The 17,882-nt window shown below is 43.1% G+C and overlaps 1 protein-coding gene across 19 annotated transcripts in view; it reads left to right on the forward strand.

Moving 5' to 3' along the window:
- Positions 1–17,882, forward strand: part of PROM1 (prominin 1) — a 354,664-nt gene that overhangs the window by 295,611 nt on the left and 41,171 nt on the right. For all 19 annotated transcript variants that reach the window (XR_011317012.1, XR_011317013.1, XR_011317014.1 and 16 more), the window contains 5 exons: positions 4,992–5,045; positions 7,854–7,934; positions 8,309–8,377; positions 10,687–10,779; positions 11,294–11,409. Coding sequence is in view for 14 of the 19 variants with exons in the window: in XM_069744702.1 (XP_069600803.1) it covers positions 4,992–5,045; positions 7,854–7,934; positions 8,309–8,377; positions 10,687–10,779; positions 11,294–11,409 (413 nt within the window). In the remaining 5 variants the exon portion in view is untranslated. The remainder of the gene's footprint in view (positions 1–4,991; positions 5,046–7,853; positions 7,935–8,308; positions 8,378–10,686; positions 10,780–11,293; positions 11,410–17,882) is intronic.

The following is a 17,882-nucleotide window of genomic DNA, read 5'->3' on the forward strand; positions in this document are numbered from 1 at the left end:
ATTCTCTCCAGGGTAATAACTTTGTTTACAGTTTACAACAAATCTTTGAAATATATCACGAATTGGAGCAAGTCGGTCATGTGTTTTGCGTTCGGTTCGGGTAGTTCTGTCGTCAAACCGAAGGCAACGAATTGGAATCTTGAATCTGTTTATGGACATAAGGCTAAATTTTTCAACTCCATCCCCATCTTTACCCCAAAGTTCCTCCAAACTTTGTCTATTTGCCCTATAAGCTCCTGCAAGGTACAGTAATCCAAAAAAAGCACGCAGTTCTATTTCATCTGTGGGCTTGATGGTTCTGTTGCAGATGTACTTGTCCTTTATAATGTCTATATATTGGTTGGTATATGTGACAATAGAGTCCAGAATGTCATTTGTAAATATACTGTTCCAGCATTCAACTGCAGTTTTTGCATTACGTGCAGTTCCTATTACTGCAGGAAGGTGAGTAATAATGTTTAAAGGTTCCCTACGTTTTTTCTGGAATGGCTTCTTGTTCCATTTAGTATTTTTATCTTTTCCAATATAATATGATCCAACTTCTTCATCCTCACCACTGTCACCATCTTGCTCTGTTTCAGAATCCAGGACACATTCTTCCACCTCATCATGAGAATGAATCTCACTTTCCTCTCCTAAATCCTCATTCAGTGTGAGGTCTCTATCATCTAACAGCATGTTTGTTACTTCCTCAACATCAAGTTGTTTGGATAAATTGTACATTTTCCTCTCCATTTCAGCAGATAATCTGAAGCAAGAGAAGGAATATGTTAGGGAACTACTGTATATGCCTGAGCAGCACACTTTCTTTTATAAAATCTCCCTTATTTCAATGAAATATCCTCACATTTTGTGCTATACATTCATAAAACAAGCTAAATAAACTATTGTTATGAATAAAAACATAAAATACCAACCTTACTGAATGTGACGTATTCACATACAATGAGCCTGAGAGATCTGTGCAGCTATATCCTCTCCCCTGAAGCTCTGAAATCCAACTGTGATATCAGGTTTCACAGACCTTCAAGAGACAGGAGACTACCTGGAGGGAGGGGGTTTCCTCACAATCTGGTGAGGAAGGAGAAATGAAAGTAAAAGAGAAGCGCCTGTCAGATCAGTTGTATGTGACGGAGGGCTAATTAAACACAGCTGGACTCCAGTGTAGGAGTAGAACCATCTCAAGGAGGATCACAAGGAAATGGACAGCATGGGACTTATATATGAGTGAGCAAAGGGTCTGAATACTTATGACCATGTGATAGTTCAGTTTATCTTTTTTCATAAATTTGCAAAAATTTTGACATTTCTGTTTTTTTTTAGTCAAGATGGGGTGCAGAGTGTACAGTAATTAGAAAAAAAAGAACTTTTTTGAATTTACCAAATGGCTGCAATGAAACAAAGAATGAAACATTTAAAGGGATCTGAAAACTTTACATACCCACTGTATTTGGCTGTATAGAATTTGGGATGTTAAAGGGGTTGTCCACTACTTTTACATCCTCTCCTTAAATGAAACAGGGCCCTATTGAAAATAAATATACTCAACTCCCGCACCAGCGTTGTTCTCATCAAACTGCAGTCAATCAACTGCCGTTAATGGGTAACAGTGCTCACACCCCCTTCCAGACGTACGAGGGAAGTGTGCGCAAGGCAATCTATTAGCAGCCGCTGACTGGGGCAGTTCTCACGTGACATAATGCGAGTGCTGGAAGAACAGCACTGGTGCGGGCGGTGAGGATAAGCTGTTTTTATTTTTAACGAGGCCCTGTTTCTTTTAAGAAGGGATTGTCTAGGTAGTAGATGTCTCCTTTAAGAACATCCTTAGTAATTAGAGAAGGTTGCAATGAATTGATGTCTACAAATAGACAAACTATCCGAGTCTGATAAAACCCGCTCACACTCAGCTTCCTCCTCCTGCATTAAAGGGAACCTGTCACCCCGTTTTTTGAGATTGAGCTATAAATACTGTTAAATAGGGCCTGCGCTGTGTGTTCCTATAGTGTATGTAGTGTACCCCGATTCCCCATGTATGCTGAGAAATAACTTACCAAAGTCGCCGTTTTCGCCTGTCAATCAGGCTGGTCAGGTCGGGAGGGCGTGGTGACATCGCTGGTTCTTCCTCGAGATGCAAACTCGGCTTTGGGAAAATGGCCGCCGCGATCTCTAATGCGCACGCGCGGCATCCCGCGGCCATTTTCCTGAAGCCCCGTGCAGCAGAGCACTCGATCTGCGCACGCGCGGCCCCAGGAAGATGGCCGCCCCCACCGACGAAAGGGATGACAGCGCAGATCGCGCGCTGTGTCTTCACCACTACGCCACTACGCCACCAACGTAAAGCTGAGGAAGAACCAGCGATGTCACCACGCCCTCCCGACCTGACCAGCCTGATTGACAGGCGAAAACGGCGACTTTGGTAAGTTATTTCTCAGCATACATGGGGAATCGGGGTACACTACATACACTATAGGAACACACAGCGCAGGCCCTATTTAACAGTATTTATAGCTCAATCTCAAAAAACGGGGTGACAGGTTCCCTTTAAGGCTATGTGCACACGTCAGGATTCTTTGCAGAAATTTCCTGAACAAAGCCGGACTTTTTCTGCAGGAAATTCGTATGCCTTTTTTTCGCGTTTTTCGTGCAGATTTTTCACGTTTTTTTCCGGAGCTTCCCAATGCATTAACCCCTTACCGGCATCGGACGTACTATACCGTCCGATGCCGGCTCCCCTGCTTTGATGCAGGGCTCCGCGGTGAGCCCGCACCAAAGCCGGGACATGTCAGCTGTTTTGAACAGCTGACATGTGCCCGTAATAGGCGCGGGCAGAATCGCGATCTGCCCGCACCTATTAACTAGTTAAATGCCGCTGTCAAACGCAGACAGCGGCATTTAACTACCGCTTCCGGCCGGGCGGCCGGAAATGACGTCATCGCCGACCCCCGTCACATGATCGGGGGTCGGCGATGCTTGTGAATGGTAACCATAGAGGTCCTTGAGACCTCTATGGTTACTGATTGCCCGTCGCTGTGAGCGCCACCCTGTGGTCGGCGCTCACAGCACACGTGCAATTCTGCTACATAGCAGCGATCAGCAGATCGCTGCTATGTAGCAGAGCCGATCGCGTTGTGCCTGCTTCTAGCCTCCCATGGAGGCTATTGAAGCATGGCAAAAGTAAAAAAAAAAAGTAAAAAAAAATGTGAAAAAAATAAAAAAACATAAAAGTTTAAATCACCCCCCTTTCGCCCCAATCAAAATAAATCAATAAAAAAAAATATCAAATCTACGCATATTTGGTATCGCCGCGCTCAGAATCGCCCGATCTATCAATTAAAAAAAAGTATTAACCTGATCACTAAACAGCGTAGTGGGAAAAAAATTCGAAACGCCAGAATTACGTTTTTTTGGTCGCCGCGACATTGCATTAAAATGCAATAACGGGCGATCAAAAGAACGTATCTGCACCGAAATGCTATCATTAAAAACGTCATCTCGGCACGCAAAAAATAAGCCCTCAACCAACCCCAGATCATGAAAAATGGAGACGCTACGAGTATCGGAAAATGGCGCAATTTATTATTTTTTTTTTTTAGCAAAGTTTGGAATTTTTTTTCACCACTTAGATAAAAAATAACCTAGTCATGTTTGGTGTCTATGAACTCGTAATGACCTGGAGAATCATAATGGCAGGTCATTTTTAGCATTTAGTGAACCTAGCAAAAAAGCCAAACAAAAAACCAATGTGGGATTGCACTTTTTTGCAATTTCACCGCACTTGGAATTTTTTTCCCGTTTTCTAGTACACGACATGCTAAAACCAATGATGTCGTGCAAAAGTACAACTCGTCCCGCAAAAAATAAGCCCTCACATGGCCAAATTGACGGAAAAATAAAAAAGTTATGGCTCTGGGAAGGAGGGGAGCGAAAAACGAACACGGAAAAAACGAAAAATCCCCCGGTCATGAAGGGGTTAAATAGCGGGAAATCCGCAAAAAAATCTGCAAAATTAATGAGCATGCTGTGTTTTTTACCGCAATGCGTTTTTTTCGTGGAAAAAAAAACACAACATGTGCACAAAAATTGCGGATTGCATTCTATTAATAGGATGTTTAATGGATGCGGGGTTTTTTTCGCGGTTTTATTGCTTTTTTATAGCGAAAAAAACACAAAAAATCCGGAACGTGTGCACACAGCCTGACATTTACAGAGTTCCTTTCAATAACAAATAGAAAGTGGCAAAAAGTGGAAGCTGAAAATATTTGGTAAGGGAACATAAGATCGGATCGCATCGAGGCGGCTCAGAATATCTGACTTTATGTTACATAAATATGCCGGGAAAATATTGCATATTACCTAATTACATCTAACGATGTGATTATTTACTCCAGTTTTTATGTCCTATTAAAATCACCAGGTTTTTGCTACCCCATCTGAGAGCAGCATAATGTAGGGGCAGAGACCCTGATTCCAGAGATGTGTCACTTGCTGGGCTGCTTGCTGTAATTTTTATGAAATCACTGTTTTCTCTGCTGCAGATCCAGCGGTTCTCTGAATACTGAGCCCTGTATAACCCTGCCCACACCACTGATTGTTAGTGTAAACTTTAGCAGCTTTCTGCCTATGCAATCTGGTGGGGCGGGGGTTATACAGACCTCATGAATATGGAGGACGACATGGCAGCAGGTCTATTAGTCCTCTAGTGATGATAAAACTGTCACTTTATCAAAAGTACAGCAAACAGCCATGTAAGTGACACATCGCTAAAATCAGGTCTTTGCCTTTATCTTATGCTGCTCTCATATTAGGTCGCAAAAACCTGGAGACCGATTTCTTGTAATAAGTATTGAAGTGTATTGAAGAGTCAAACAAGTTGAAATGTTTGCAAGATCATTTTATGCTTGTTTATATGGAAGTCTATCCATCCTTCATCATGAACATGGTTATGCTACTAAACACCATAATATTTTGATGAAAACATTTTGATTTTACAGGGTGTTTTAAATCAAAGTATTAAATTACTAGAAAGGACGTCATTTGATATTGAGGTATGTAATTCTTCATCACCTTGTCTTGACTATGATCATATCATGTATCTTTACGTATATATATATGTGTATATATATATATATATATATGTGTGTGTATATATATATGTATATATATATATATATATATATATATATATATATATATATATACTAGATGGTGGCCCAATATACATAATACAGAAAATATAATAAGCAGTTAATATTATAGGGAATGATTCATCAGAAAATGACCTATTGATTAAATCAGGTTCTTGTGTTAAAATTATCTTTTTAAAAATGCATTTTTTTTATATATCATAATTTGTATTAAATAAAACTAGAATTTTTAATTTTTTCCACTGTCACACTTCCTGTGATTTCAGGAAGTTCACTTGCACATTTAGCAGCAATAGACTGACTCACAGAATCTTTTGTATTGAAGTGTCCAATGAGTATGTGCACAGGTCCCTGTGAAGGGAGAAGGAGCTGTGACATCACCTATTGTGATTGGTGGAGTCTGTGTTATTGTTGTTACCAGTCAAGGTAATCCTGCCTCTGAGGATAAGGAACCTGCTGAAAACTCTTTGTTAAAAAATGGGAAATAGAAGTCTAAAATAGCCCCAGTGACCAGTGTGAAAATTGCAAGATTGTTAGTTTTTTATTTTATAATACAGATCATAATATGGGAAAACATATTGCCAACATTTTATATAAAATGCATTTACTCTAAAAAACAGATTTAAACAATAGTAAAACTCCAGGCACATTTCTATAACCAGTAATATATCAGGCCACCATAAGTTGTTGCACTTATATCCCAAGTTTTCATCTACTGCCAAGAATAGTAGGGGCGCAACAAAATAGTTTCGCCTAGGGCGCCGTAATCTCTTGGGCCGGCCCTGTCTGTGAGTGCCGTCTGTCTGTGAGTGCCGACTGTCTGTGAATGCCGACTGTCTGTGAGTGCTGTCTGTCTGTGAGTGCCGTCTGTCTGTGAGTGCCGACTGTCTGTGAGTGCTGTCTGTCTGTGAGTGCCGTCTGTCTGTGAGTGCCGACTGTCTGTGAATGCCGACTGTCTGTGAGTGCTGTCTGTCTGTGAGTGCCGACTGTCTGTGAGTGCCAGCTCTCTGTGACTGCTGTCTGTCTGTGACTGCTGTCTGTCTGTGAGTGCCGTCTGTCTGTGAGTGCCAGCTCTCTGTGAGTGCCGACTGTCTGTGAGTGCCAGCTCTCTGTGAGTGCTGACTGTCTGTGAGTGCCGTCTGTCTGTGAGTGCCAGCTCTCTGTGAGTGCTGACTGTCTGTGAGTGCCGTCTGTCTGTGAATACCGACTGTCTGTGAGTGCAGTCTGTCTGTGAGTGCCGTCTGTCTGTGAGTGCCGTCTGTCTGTGAGTGCCGACTGTCTATGAGTGCTGTCTGTCTGTGAGTGTCGTCTTTCTGTGAGTGTCGTCTTTCTGTGAGTGTCGTCTGTCTGTGAGTGTCGTCTGTCTGTGAGTGCCGACTGTCTGTGAGTGCCGACTGTCTGTGAGTGCTGTCTGTCTGTGAGTGCCGACTGTCTGTGAGTGTCAGCTGTCTGTGACTGCTGTCTGTGACTGCTGTCTGTCTGTGACTGCTGTCTGTCTGTGACTGCTGTCTGTCTGTGAGTGCCGTCTGTCTGTGAGTGCCAGCTCTCTGTGAGTGCCGACTGTCTGTGAGTGCCAGCTCTCTGTGAGTGCTGACTGTCTGTGAGTGCCGTCTGTCTGTGAGTGCCAGCTCTCTGTGAGTGCCGACTGTCTGTGAGTGCCAGCTCTCTGTGAGTGCTGACTGTCTGTGAGTGCCGTCTGTCTGTGAGTGCCGTCTGTCTGTGAGTGCCGACTGTCTATGAGTGCTGTCTGTCTGTGAGTGTCGTCTTTCTGTGAGTGTCGTCTGTCTGTGAGTGTCGTCTGTCTGTGAGTGTCGTCTGTCTGTGAGTGCCGACTGTCTGTGAGTGCCGTCTGTCTGTGAGTGCCGTCTGTCTGTGAGTGCCGACTGTCTATGAGTGCTGTCTGTCTGTGAGTGTCGTCTTTCTGTGAGTGTCGTCTTTCTGTGAGTGTCGTCTGTCTGTGAGTGTCGTCTGTCTGTGAGTGCCGACTGTCTGTGAGTGCCGACTGTCTGTGAGTGCCGACTGTCTATGAGTGCTGTCTGTCTGTGAGTGCCGTCTGTCTGTGAGTGCCGTCTGTCTGTGAGTGTCGTCTTTCTGTGAGTGTCGTCTGTCTGTGAGTGCCGTCTGTCTGTGAGTGTCATCTGTCTGTGAGTGCCGACTGTCTGTGAGTGCCGACTGTCTGTGAGTGCCGACTGTCTGTGAGTGCCGACTGTCTGTGAGTGCCGACTGTCTGTGAGTGCTGTCTGTCTGTGAGTGCCATCTGTCTGTGAGTGCCGGTTGTTTGTGAGTGCTGGTTGTGTTTGTGAGTGCCGTTTGTCTTTGAGTACTGTCTGTCTGCGAGCACTGGTTGTCAGCTAGTGTCGGCTGTGCTTACAGCTGCCGTTGTCAGTGCTGTGACTGTAATTGTTCCAGGCATGCCTGCATGATTGAAAGCTGGTGGCTCCTGGGAGAAAATAAACTTTATTTCTCCCAGGAGCCACCGCCTTTCAGTGGCGCACTTTCAGTACTGTGGCCATGCACCTTCATAAAGCTATTGACCTGCAGATTTATGGTTAATCTGCAGGTTTATAGAATTATTGGACCTGACAGGTTCCGTTTTACGTAGAAAACAAATGGCCTACGAGGTATAACTCCAGGAGGACTATCCTGATTGGTGTACTATATTATATAGTACTGATCTATCTCTGAGCATACGTTTGTTCCTAATTCTAGGAAAAGGTCCGTGATGTCATTTCATCGATTGATGCGGCTCAAACGCTGATCAATAACAATGCTTCCGCAATCATAAAGCAGGTATGACGTTTCTTGTATTTGATAAATAATAAGATTATTTTTTTCAATTTGAGTATATATTGCTGCATCAAAATCTTACATTTTATAAAATGCCTATTTTCTATGGTTAGATGCGATTACAGACCCAAAAGAATGAGGCTGCACTACTGAGAGATGAATTATATTTTTTTTTTACATTCTTTTCAAATCGCATTGCTTAAAAGATATTTTGGGGATTCTCAATCCAGACCCCTAATATTAGGCCCCGCACGCGAACAATGTGCCATTTATAATACTGATGTTGACATATGCGGCCCCCGTCCGGCACCAGGTATGAGGGCTACCTCCGCCATAGGAAGGGTTAGCTAATATTAATTATTTGTGCTTTGTTACAGGAATCCAAAAAGTTTATTGACACAGTCCTCAGCTACTTTGTTCAGTATGTTCAGTGGGTGAAAGATTCAGTAAGTAAATCTAAAGATATAAACATATATGTACTGTATGAATGCATGAATGTTAGCATAAAATCTGGAATAAAATGGGTTAAAACTTCGCTGCCGTTGGAAGGATGATGTGGAGACAGGAGTCCTAGATTGCGATTTATTGGTCAACGCGTTTTGAGGTATCAAACTTCTTCATCGGGACAAACTCCAACTGATGAAGAAGTTTGATACCTCGAAACTGGTAAAATCTGTGTCCATATGACTCTGATATCGAGCAGCGATATCTAATATTATGATCTTACTGTCATGGGATCCAAAATCCGTGCTGTAATAACTTTATTATTTGCACGCATTGATAAAAACATGACGGTTTTTAATCAATCACTTACAAGGGAATTTGTCAGCAGTTTTTTGCTATGTAGTCCAAGGGCAGAATGAGGTAGGGGCTGAGACACTGAATTCAGGGATGTGTCAATTATTAGGTTGTGTGTTGTATAACTACAATGAGTGTTTTCTCAGCAGGAGATTATTACTCCCAGACTAGTTCCCACGTGCATCATGGTCCAACTCCGCCCCCAGAAAGCTGTGTTGTGGGCGGGGTTAGCTTTCCGGGCTCTGCTCCACCCTACAACTAAAAACTCTGATTAACACAAATAGTCCCGAAAACATATTCATTAACTAATATGACCATGCATAAATCAGCATGTATATGCTAAGTAGCATATTACGTCGAGGGCACAAAAACAACTCAAAGCATATATAATACAACAGGAGAACAAAAGAGTCAAATGAAAATGCCACTAAATATACAAACATGAAAAATCTTTATTGAACATTAAGATATAATAAAAACACGAAAAGCTGTCATAAGACATATATACAGCAACAGAGCAATCAATACCCAAGTACTGGCTAAATAACAATGGGTGTAGGACAAAATTCCAAATATGAAGGAACAGCAAAACTATATCTCCACAACAGGTACACAAGGTGTAATGTATTATATCCGAAAAGTACGGTACACTCTGTAAGGGATAAGTGAAAACAACCAAATGGTAGGGCTAGTATGGATAATGTATGGATGACCAGGGAAAGCTGGGGGAGGGGGGCCTATATATATCAAGCAAAGCAGGTCAAGTGGCCTCCATTGCTCGCAAGCACACCCTCACCATATAACCCGATGGGTACACTAACCGGTCAAAATAGACCTAAACATATTCCCCTCAAAAGACCGCAACCATAAGGGATTTAAAGACAATAATTACCCATGTTGTGGAGACAAGTGTGGCCGATCCTAGGTCCCCAACGCACGTTTCGGTGCGAGTTCACCTTCTTCAGGGAGCGTCACCCAGTAAACTAAGTGACACATCCCCGGAATCAGGATCTCCTTCCCTACATTATGCTGCTCTCAGATGAGGTGGCAAAAACCTGGTGATAGATTTCCTTTAATACCAGGCAGGAAGGAATACAGCAGAACTATATGTATGAGTGTCAGTGAGTGGTACCCTGAGCAATATATACTGGATATAAGTAGAAGGGGAAAAAAGGAGACAGGGCAATTGCCGGTACACCTGTGGTCAGGACTGGGTAACGCCCGAGTCAGGGCTGTGTAATAATATCCAAGAAGAAGGTAGAAAATCCAGCAATGAAAAGGATGATGGATAAGGCGTTGGTCTCATGCAGCATCAGACTGCAGTCGTTTGGGCCCACCCCAGAAAATAATTCTTGGGGCCCACCATGCATAAGTGGTACTAACAGCAGAGTCGGCCCTTATTGTTAATTCCCATCTTGTCAAGCTGATAATCGGGGAATGAGCAGTCATAGGAATGATTGTTCCCAACTATCGACTAGTCCAAAAAGTCCAGTAATCACCTGACAAATCAGCAAAATGCTAGCTTCTTGGGAGCAATGATTTGGAAGCTTGCTTTAAAATCAACATTCAGAACAGTAAGTGATGTGCAGCAATGTGGTGCCTGGCACGGCCCGCCGGAGGATCCCCCGCTGCTGTGGTGGGCCAGTCCAATGCTGCTCTCATGTCCTATATGGAGTAGCATGTTTTTACATTGAAGAACGTTTTTATTTCTTCAATAAATGGATATTCTACCTTCTTCTTGGGTACCCTCAACAACACCCACAGGTCCGAAAGATGAAGGTCACGGTCACCGGCTGTTGCTTGATTTGTCTAACGTCTGTAGTCTACATTAATATGGGAAATGAAAACAGTCAGTAGGTAGGTTAACAGCACAATGGAAGTTCCAGAGACGCTGTTAATGACCTGTCACTGGCAATGTTTTTATACTAATGCCTTCTTTCCGATCTTGTCTTTTCAGATCGCCCTGGATGTTGCCGGATGTAAACCCGTTGCCAATGTCATAGACACCGCAGTAGATGTGTTTTTATGCAGTTACATCATAGACTCGGTGGTAAGGAACGTCATATTTCTCAGTATTTAATTTAGAAACTTATAGGAAACCTGGGATGTATTTACAGCGAATTACCGTCCGGCATTTCATTACTGTAGTCCTTTCTTACAAATACCGTACATACCGTACCGAGGCTTCTATCCTGCTGGAAAATTACCTCTTTTTACACTTTTTACCTCCCTCTCATTTATTTCGGCTCTTACCTGGGGGGACAGGTGCTGCGGTAAGGACACAACAGTGCAGAAGTCACTCATCCTGTACGATCCGACCCCTATAGGGAGAGGGATTATTCTGAGGATACATTATATTATATTTATAGAAAAATAAAACCGAAAAGAAACCCCGTGTAAAACTGATACCTGCCCGCTGCACAGCCTAAGGGGGGATGCATGGCACAGGGATTCTCACCGGGGGTCTCTGAGTTCATGCCCTGTGTTAGGAATAATACAAATAATACGTTTTACCTATTATGTTTACAGGTTGTCAAAAGTTATTTTCTCTTTTTTTTTTTTAGAATTCCTTCTGGTTTGGCTTGGGAGGCTCCACAGTATTTTTAATCCCTGCTATTATTTTTGCTATCAAGTTAGCAAAGTTTTATCGTAGAATGGAAACCGAAGATGTCTATGATGAGTAAGTGTGTGGGTAATGTATTATTGACCTATAGATTACTTTATTTTTGTCATCTTTTGACGACGTATCACAGAGTCCTGAATTTAGAATAAAGAAGAAATCTGTGTCCCTTTGGCTATCCTGCTACTTTTCTATCTACAGTGGGGCAAAAAAGTATTTAGTCAGTCAGCAATAGTGCAAGTTCCACCACTTAAAAAGATGAGAGGCGTCTGTAATTTACATCATAGGTAGACCTCAACTATGGGAGACAAACTGAGAAAAAAAAATCCAGAAAATCACATTGTCTGTTTTTTTAACATTTTATTTGCAAATTATGGTGGAAAATAAGTATTTGGTCAGAAACAAACAATCAAGATTTCTGGCTCTCACAGACCTGTAACTTCTTCTTTAAGAGTCTCCTCTTTCCTCCACTCATTACCTGTAGTAATGGCACCTGTTTAAACTTGTTATCAGTATAAAAAGACACCTGTGCACACCCTCAAACAGTCTGACTCCAAACTCCACTATGGTGAAGACCAAAGAGCTGTCAAAGGACACCAGAAACAAAATTGTAGCCCTGCACCAGGCTGGGAAGACTGAATCTGCAATAGCCAACCAGCTTGGAGTGAAGAAATCAACAGTGGGAGCAATAATTAGAAAATGGAAGATATAGAAGACCACTGATAATCTCCCTCGATCTGGGGCTCCATGCAAAATCCAACCCCGTGGGGTCAGAATGATCACAAGAACGGTGAGCAAAAATCCCAGAACCACGCGGGGGGACCTAGTGAATGAACTGCAGAGAGCTGGGACCAATGTAACAAGGCCTACCATAAATAACACACTACGCCACCATGGACTCAGATCCTGCAGTGCCAGACGTGTCCCACTGCTTAAGCCAGTACATGTCCGGGCCCGTCTGAAGTTTGCTAGAGAGCATTTGGATGATCCAGAGGAGTTTTGGGAGAATGTCCTATGGTCTGATGAAACCAAACTGGAACTGTTTGGTAGAAACACAACTTGTCGTGTTTGGAGGAAAAAGAATACTGAGTTGCATCCATCAAACACCATACCTACTGTAAAGCATGGTGGTGGAAACATCATGCTTTGGGGCTGTTTCTCTGCAAAGGGGCCAGGACGACTGATCCGGGTACATGAAAGAATGAATGGGGCCATGTATCGTGAGATTTTGAGTGCAATCCTCCTTCCATCAGCAAGGGCATTGAAGATGAAACGTGGCTGGATCTTTCAACATGACAATGATCCAAAGCACACCGCCAGGGCAACGAAGGAGTGGCTTCGTAAGAAGCATTTCAAGGTCCTGGAGTGGCCTAGCCAGTCTCCATATCTCAACCCTATAGAAAACCTTTGGAGAGAGTTGAAAGTCCGTGTTGCCAAGCGAAAAGCCAAAAACATCACTGCTCTAGAGGAGATCTGCATGGAGGAATGGGCCAACATACCAACAACAGTGTGTGGCAACCTTGTGAAGACTTACAGAAAACGTTTGACCTCTGTCATTGCCAACAAAGGATATATTACAAAGTATTGAGATGAAATTTTGTTTCTGACCAAATACTTATTTTCCACCATAATATGCAAATAAAATGTTAAAAAAACAGACAATGTGATTTTCTGGATTTTTTTTTCTCAGTTTGTCTCCCATAGTTGAGGTCTACCTATGATGTAAATTACAGACGCCTCTCATCTTTTTAAAGGGAGGGTGCCGTGATTTTAGTTTTTGTATTAATAATTATTGATTATATAATCAATTATTTTTAATACAAAAGTAAATGTACTACTTTAATACTTTTTTATTTATTCATTTTTACTTTTGCCACTGGAGGCCGCCATTTTCATTAGTGTGGGTGTAAGTGTCTGGACACGACACTTGCACTCCTCACTTACGGCAGCCATGGGCATAGGAGCCAACAGTCGGGCTCCGACCGCTTCTCCTGCCTCTCAGCTGTGACTTGGCCACGCCCACTGAGCTGCTACGTCACAGCTGTGAGAGGAGATCGCGGCCATTTTGTTTTTTTCCTCTGTCATCGCACACACAGCTCAGTGTGTGCGATCATAGCAGGAGCTGCCAGGGAGAAGCTGCTGCTGGGAGCGAGGTTCGGGGTGAGTATCTGCAGCCAGGAGCTGTGATTGCAGCCTGTACTTAGTATTACAGCACAGGCTGCAATCACTGCTCACTGCCGACCTGTTCAGAGCAGAGCAGGGAGATCGTCACACTGCTCTGCCCTGAACATGACTCAGCACTTCCTGGAAGAGGACTGAAGGTAAGTACAGAGTTTTTATTTTCTTATGTATCTACCACTGCTACCAGCCCCTATATACCACTGCTACCAGCCCTTATATAGCACTGCTACCTGCCCCTATATAGCACTGCTACCTGCCCCTATATACCACTGCTACCAGCCCCTATATACCACTGCTACCAGCCCCTATATACCACTGCTACCTGCTCCTATATACCACTGCTACCAGCCCTTATATACCACTGCTACCTGTCCCTATATACCACTGCTACCTGTCCCTATATACCACTGCTACCAGCCCTTATATACCACTGCTACCTGTCCCTATATACCACTGCTACCAGCCCTTATATATCACTGCTACCTGTCCCTATATACCACTGCTACCAGCCCTTATATACCACTGCTACCTGCTCCTATATACCACTGCTACCTGTCCCTATATACCACTGCTACCAGCCCTTATATACCACTGCTACCTGTCCCTATATACCACTGCTACCAGCCCTTATATACCACTGCTACCTGTCCCTATATACCACTGCTACCAGCCCTTATATACCACTGCTACCTGTCCCTATATACCACTGCTACCTGTCCATATATACCACTGCTACCAGCCCTTATATACCACTGCTACCTGCTCCTATATACCACTGCTACCTGTCCCTATATACCACTGCTACCAGCCCTTATATACCACTGCTACCTGTCCCTATATACCACTGCTACCAGCCCTTATATACCACTGCTACCTGTCCCTATATACCACTGCTACCAGCCCTTATATACCACTGCTACCTGCCCCTATATACCACTGCTACCAGCCCCTATATACCACTGCTACCAGCCCTTATATACCACTGCTACCTGCCCCTATATACCACTGCTACCAGCCCTTATATACCACTGCTACCTGTCCCTATATACCACTGCTACCAGCCCTTATATACCACTGCTACCTGCTCCTATATACCACTGCTGCCTGCCTCTATATACCATCTACTACTGCTGCCTGCCTCTGTATACCACCGCTACCTGCCTCTGTATACCACCTAACAGTGCTGCCTGCCTCTATATACCATCTACCACTGCTGCCTGCCTCTATATACCATCTACCACTGCTGCCTGCCTCTATATACCATCTACCACTGCTGCCTGCCTCTATATACCATCTACCACTGCTGCCTGCCTCTATATACCATCTACCACTGCTGCCTGCCTCTATATACCACCTACCACTGCTGCCTGCCTCTATATACCACCTACCACTGCTGCCTGCCTCTATATACCATCTACCACTGCTGCCTGCCTCTATATACCATCTACGACTGCTGCCTGCCTCTATATACCATCTACCACTGCTGCCTGTCTCTATATACCATCTACCACTGCTACCTCTGTCCTGTGTAGCTAATCTAGTCTTGTGTAGCTAATCCTGTCCTGTGTACAGTATCACACAAGATAGGATTAGATACACGGCGCAGCACAGTATCACACAGGACAGGATTAGATACACGGCTCAGCAGTCAGTATCTAATCCTCTCCTATGCACTCCTCTCCCCCCTGCGTGTCTTTCCCCATTGTGGTTTATTATTTTTGTTGTGGGAGATGAGGGAGTCGAGGATTATGCGTTCGGTATGGTATAAAAAAGATTAATAAAGGACTTTATTCTGGCCGATTCTCTATTTACAATACATGTGAGATCTATGTGGCGGCATTATGGGTGATCTATATGGCGGTATTATGTGAGAAGCATATGGTGGTATGTGAGAACACTGGCGGTATTATGTGTGATCTATATGGTGGTATGTGAGAACACTGGCGGTATTATGTGTGATCTATATGGTGGTATTATGTGAGAACTGTATGACAGTATTGTGTGATCTATTTGATAGTATTGTGTGTGATCTATATGGCGGTATTATGTGAGAACACTATGGCAGTATTATCTTCAGAAAGCGGACCCATTCTATGGTGGTTCTGGCTGAGCAGCTGCACGCGGGTCTGGGGTAATAGAGGGTAAAGCATGACCTCCAGTTAGGTGTAGTCAGGGGAAGGCTGGTGAGGCGGCTGAAGAGAGGGGTCTCATTTTTATCGTTACTACATGGCTACATTTCCTTCCCAGCATCACCCCGTACTTCGCCTGTCGCCTCGCTTTCACACATTGCCAGGACAGGAAGGAGAAGACAGGATCTGAGGAGGGGAATGGGGTCTGCATGCAAAGTCTGGATCAGACCAGGCCATCAATCCGCAGAAATGTTTCCTGGATTTGTGTGGAGCAGACGGTCCATCCATGTGTATAAAAGACAGCGCTCTATGTACAATCCCTGGCTGCTCCGCGCACTGAACAGGGGGCCCCTATAGACCAGCACACTGCTCTCCTGAAATACTCTGTGCTGCTGTCACCCTGCTCCCTCCACCATATATCTCCCAGAATCCTTGCTGCCTGCCATCCTCGGTGACTGTCTACTTGTCAGTATAAGGCTGCCTTCACACTATCATTATTTGGTTTGTATTTTACCTCAGTATTTGTAGCCAAAACCAGGAGTGGGTGATAAATGCAGACGTGGTGCATATGTTTCTATTATACTTTTCCTCTAATTGTTCCACTCCTGGTTTTGGCTTACAAATACTGATGTAAAATACTGACCAAATACTGATAGTGTGACGGCAGCCATACTCTGCAGTCACCAACAAAATGGCTGCTCACTGGGTTCCTGAATATCATCCTCTCTAATCCCTTAGCAAACACCCAGAAGGAGAGGAGACATCACACACGTCAGCAGACTCCGCCCATAATTACTGCAGTGCTGTAATGTGAGCTAGTTGTACACTAGGTTTTTCTGAAATTTCAGCAGCTGCTCCCCCTAGTGTTGAAAAGTGGAAATTCCAAAACTTTTCAAATAATTTTTCATATTTTACTAAATTATAAACAAATGATAATATTTTTTAAGAAAATGTAATCATTAATTCTTTACATTTTTACAATTTCTGAAAAAAAATTTTTTTGATGGCACCTTCCCTTTAAGTGGTGTAACTTGCACTATTGCTGACTGACTAAATACTTTTTTGCCCCACTGTATATACTGTGTGTGTGTATGTATATGTGCGTATATACATATATATGTGTGTATATATAATATATTTATATATACACACACACTGTATATGCGGTATGTATGTGCATTGCTTCATAGTAGTAACTTTACATTTTTCATGTATAAATTGAGACTCTTTCCTTTCATTTTATTACACAATATTTGCCGTTCATATAAACGGAAATGGAATGAAAGGGTTAATTCTGCGCTGCCAGGAGATCAAAGATGGAAGATGAAATGGTGCTCAGAAATGCGGTTTATACGTGGCGACGCGTTTCGAAGTTCAAACTTCAAACAATGTGGTTTGTCCTAATGACAAAGTATTGAACGTCGAAGCGCGTTGACAGATCTCGTTTCTGGACGCCATTTCGTCTTCCATCCTTGATCCACTGGCGGCGCAGAATTAACCTTTTCGCTTTATTTGTTTGCATTAGGCTGCTCTCAGATTACACCGCAGAAGCCTGCTGGCGGATTCCCTTTAAGCTGTGATCCCCTCACATGTGTTCTCCCAGTTCCTCACTGTTTTACGGCAAATTTCATTATTCCAATAATGACGAATTCATCTCATTTAGAGCTAATTTTAATATATTTTTAATGTGTATTTTGGCCGCTACTGTAGAGCTCGACACAGTTTTATTTGTTTGCTATCATTTTATAAGATTAAGCTGATGAGATAAAAATAACTATGGGTAACTATAACCCGTAATGTTATGTGCATTGAGGAAATCATCCAGCCATTTATAAAAGCATTTACTACCTCTTGTGGTGGGCATTCCGCAGTCTGACTGCTCTTACTGTAGAGAACCCTTTCCTGTTTAGCTTTTGGGACAAAGTTTACCTTCAGCTGTGGGCAAAATCCTTGAGATGCTATCCTGGAATATCTCCATGAGAATAACCTCATGACTCAGTAGCAACATGGGTTTATGAGGGATCGGTCCTGTTAAACTAATCTGCTCATCTCCTATAAAGAGGTAAGTTCCGGACTGGACCTGTCTCATGTTGTGGACATTGTCTATCAGGACTTTTCATACAGTGTCACATAAAAGGTTGAGATATAAAATGAAAAATTGGGACAAGGGGGAAATATATGTATTTTTTTTAAATCACTGAGCCAGTTATTAATGGAACACAA

The sequence above is a fragment of the Ranitomeya imitator genome, chromosome 1 (genome assembly GCF_032444005.1).
Source record: "Ranitomeya imitator isolate aRanImi1 chromosome 1, aRanImi1.pri, whole genome shotgun sequence".
Classification (NCBI taxonomy): Eukaryota; Metazoa; Chordata; class Amphibia; order Anura; family Dendrobatidae; genus Ranitomeya; species Ranitomeya imitator.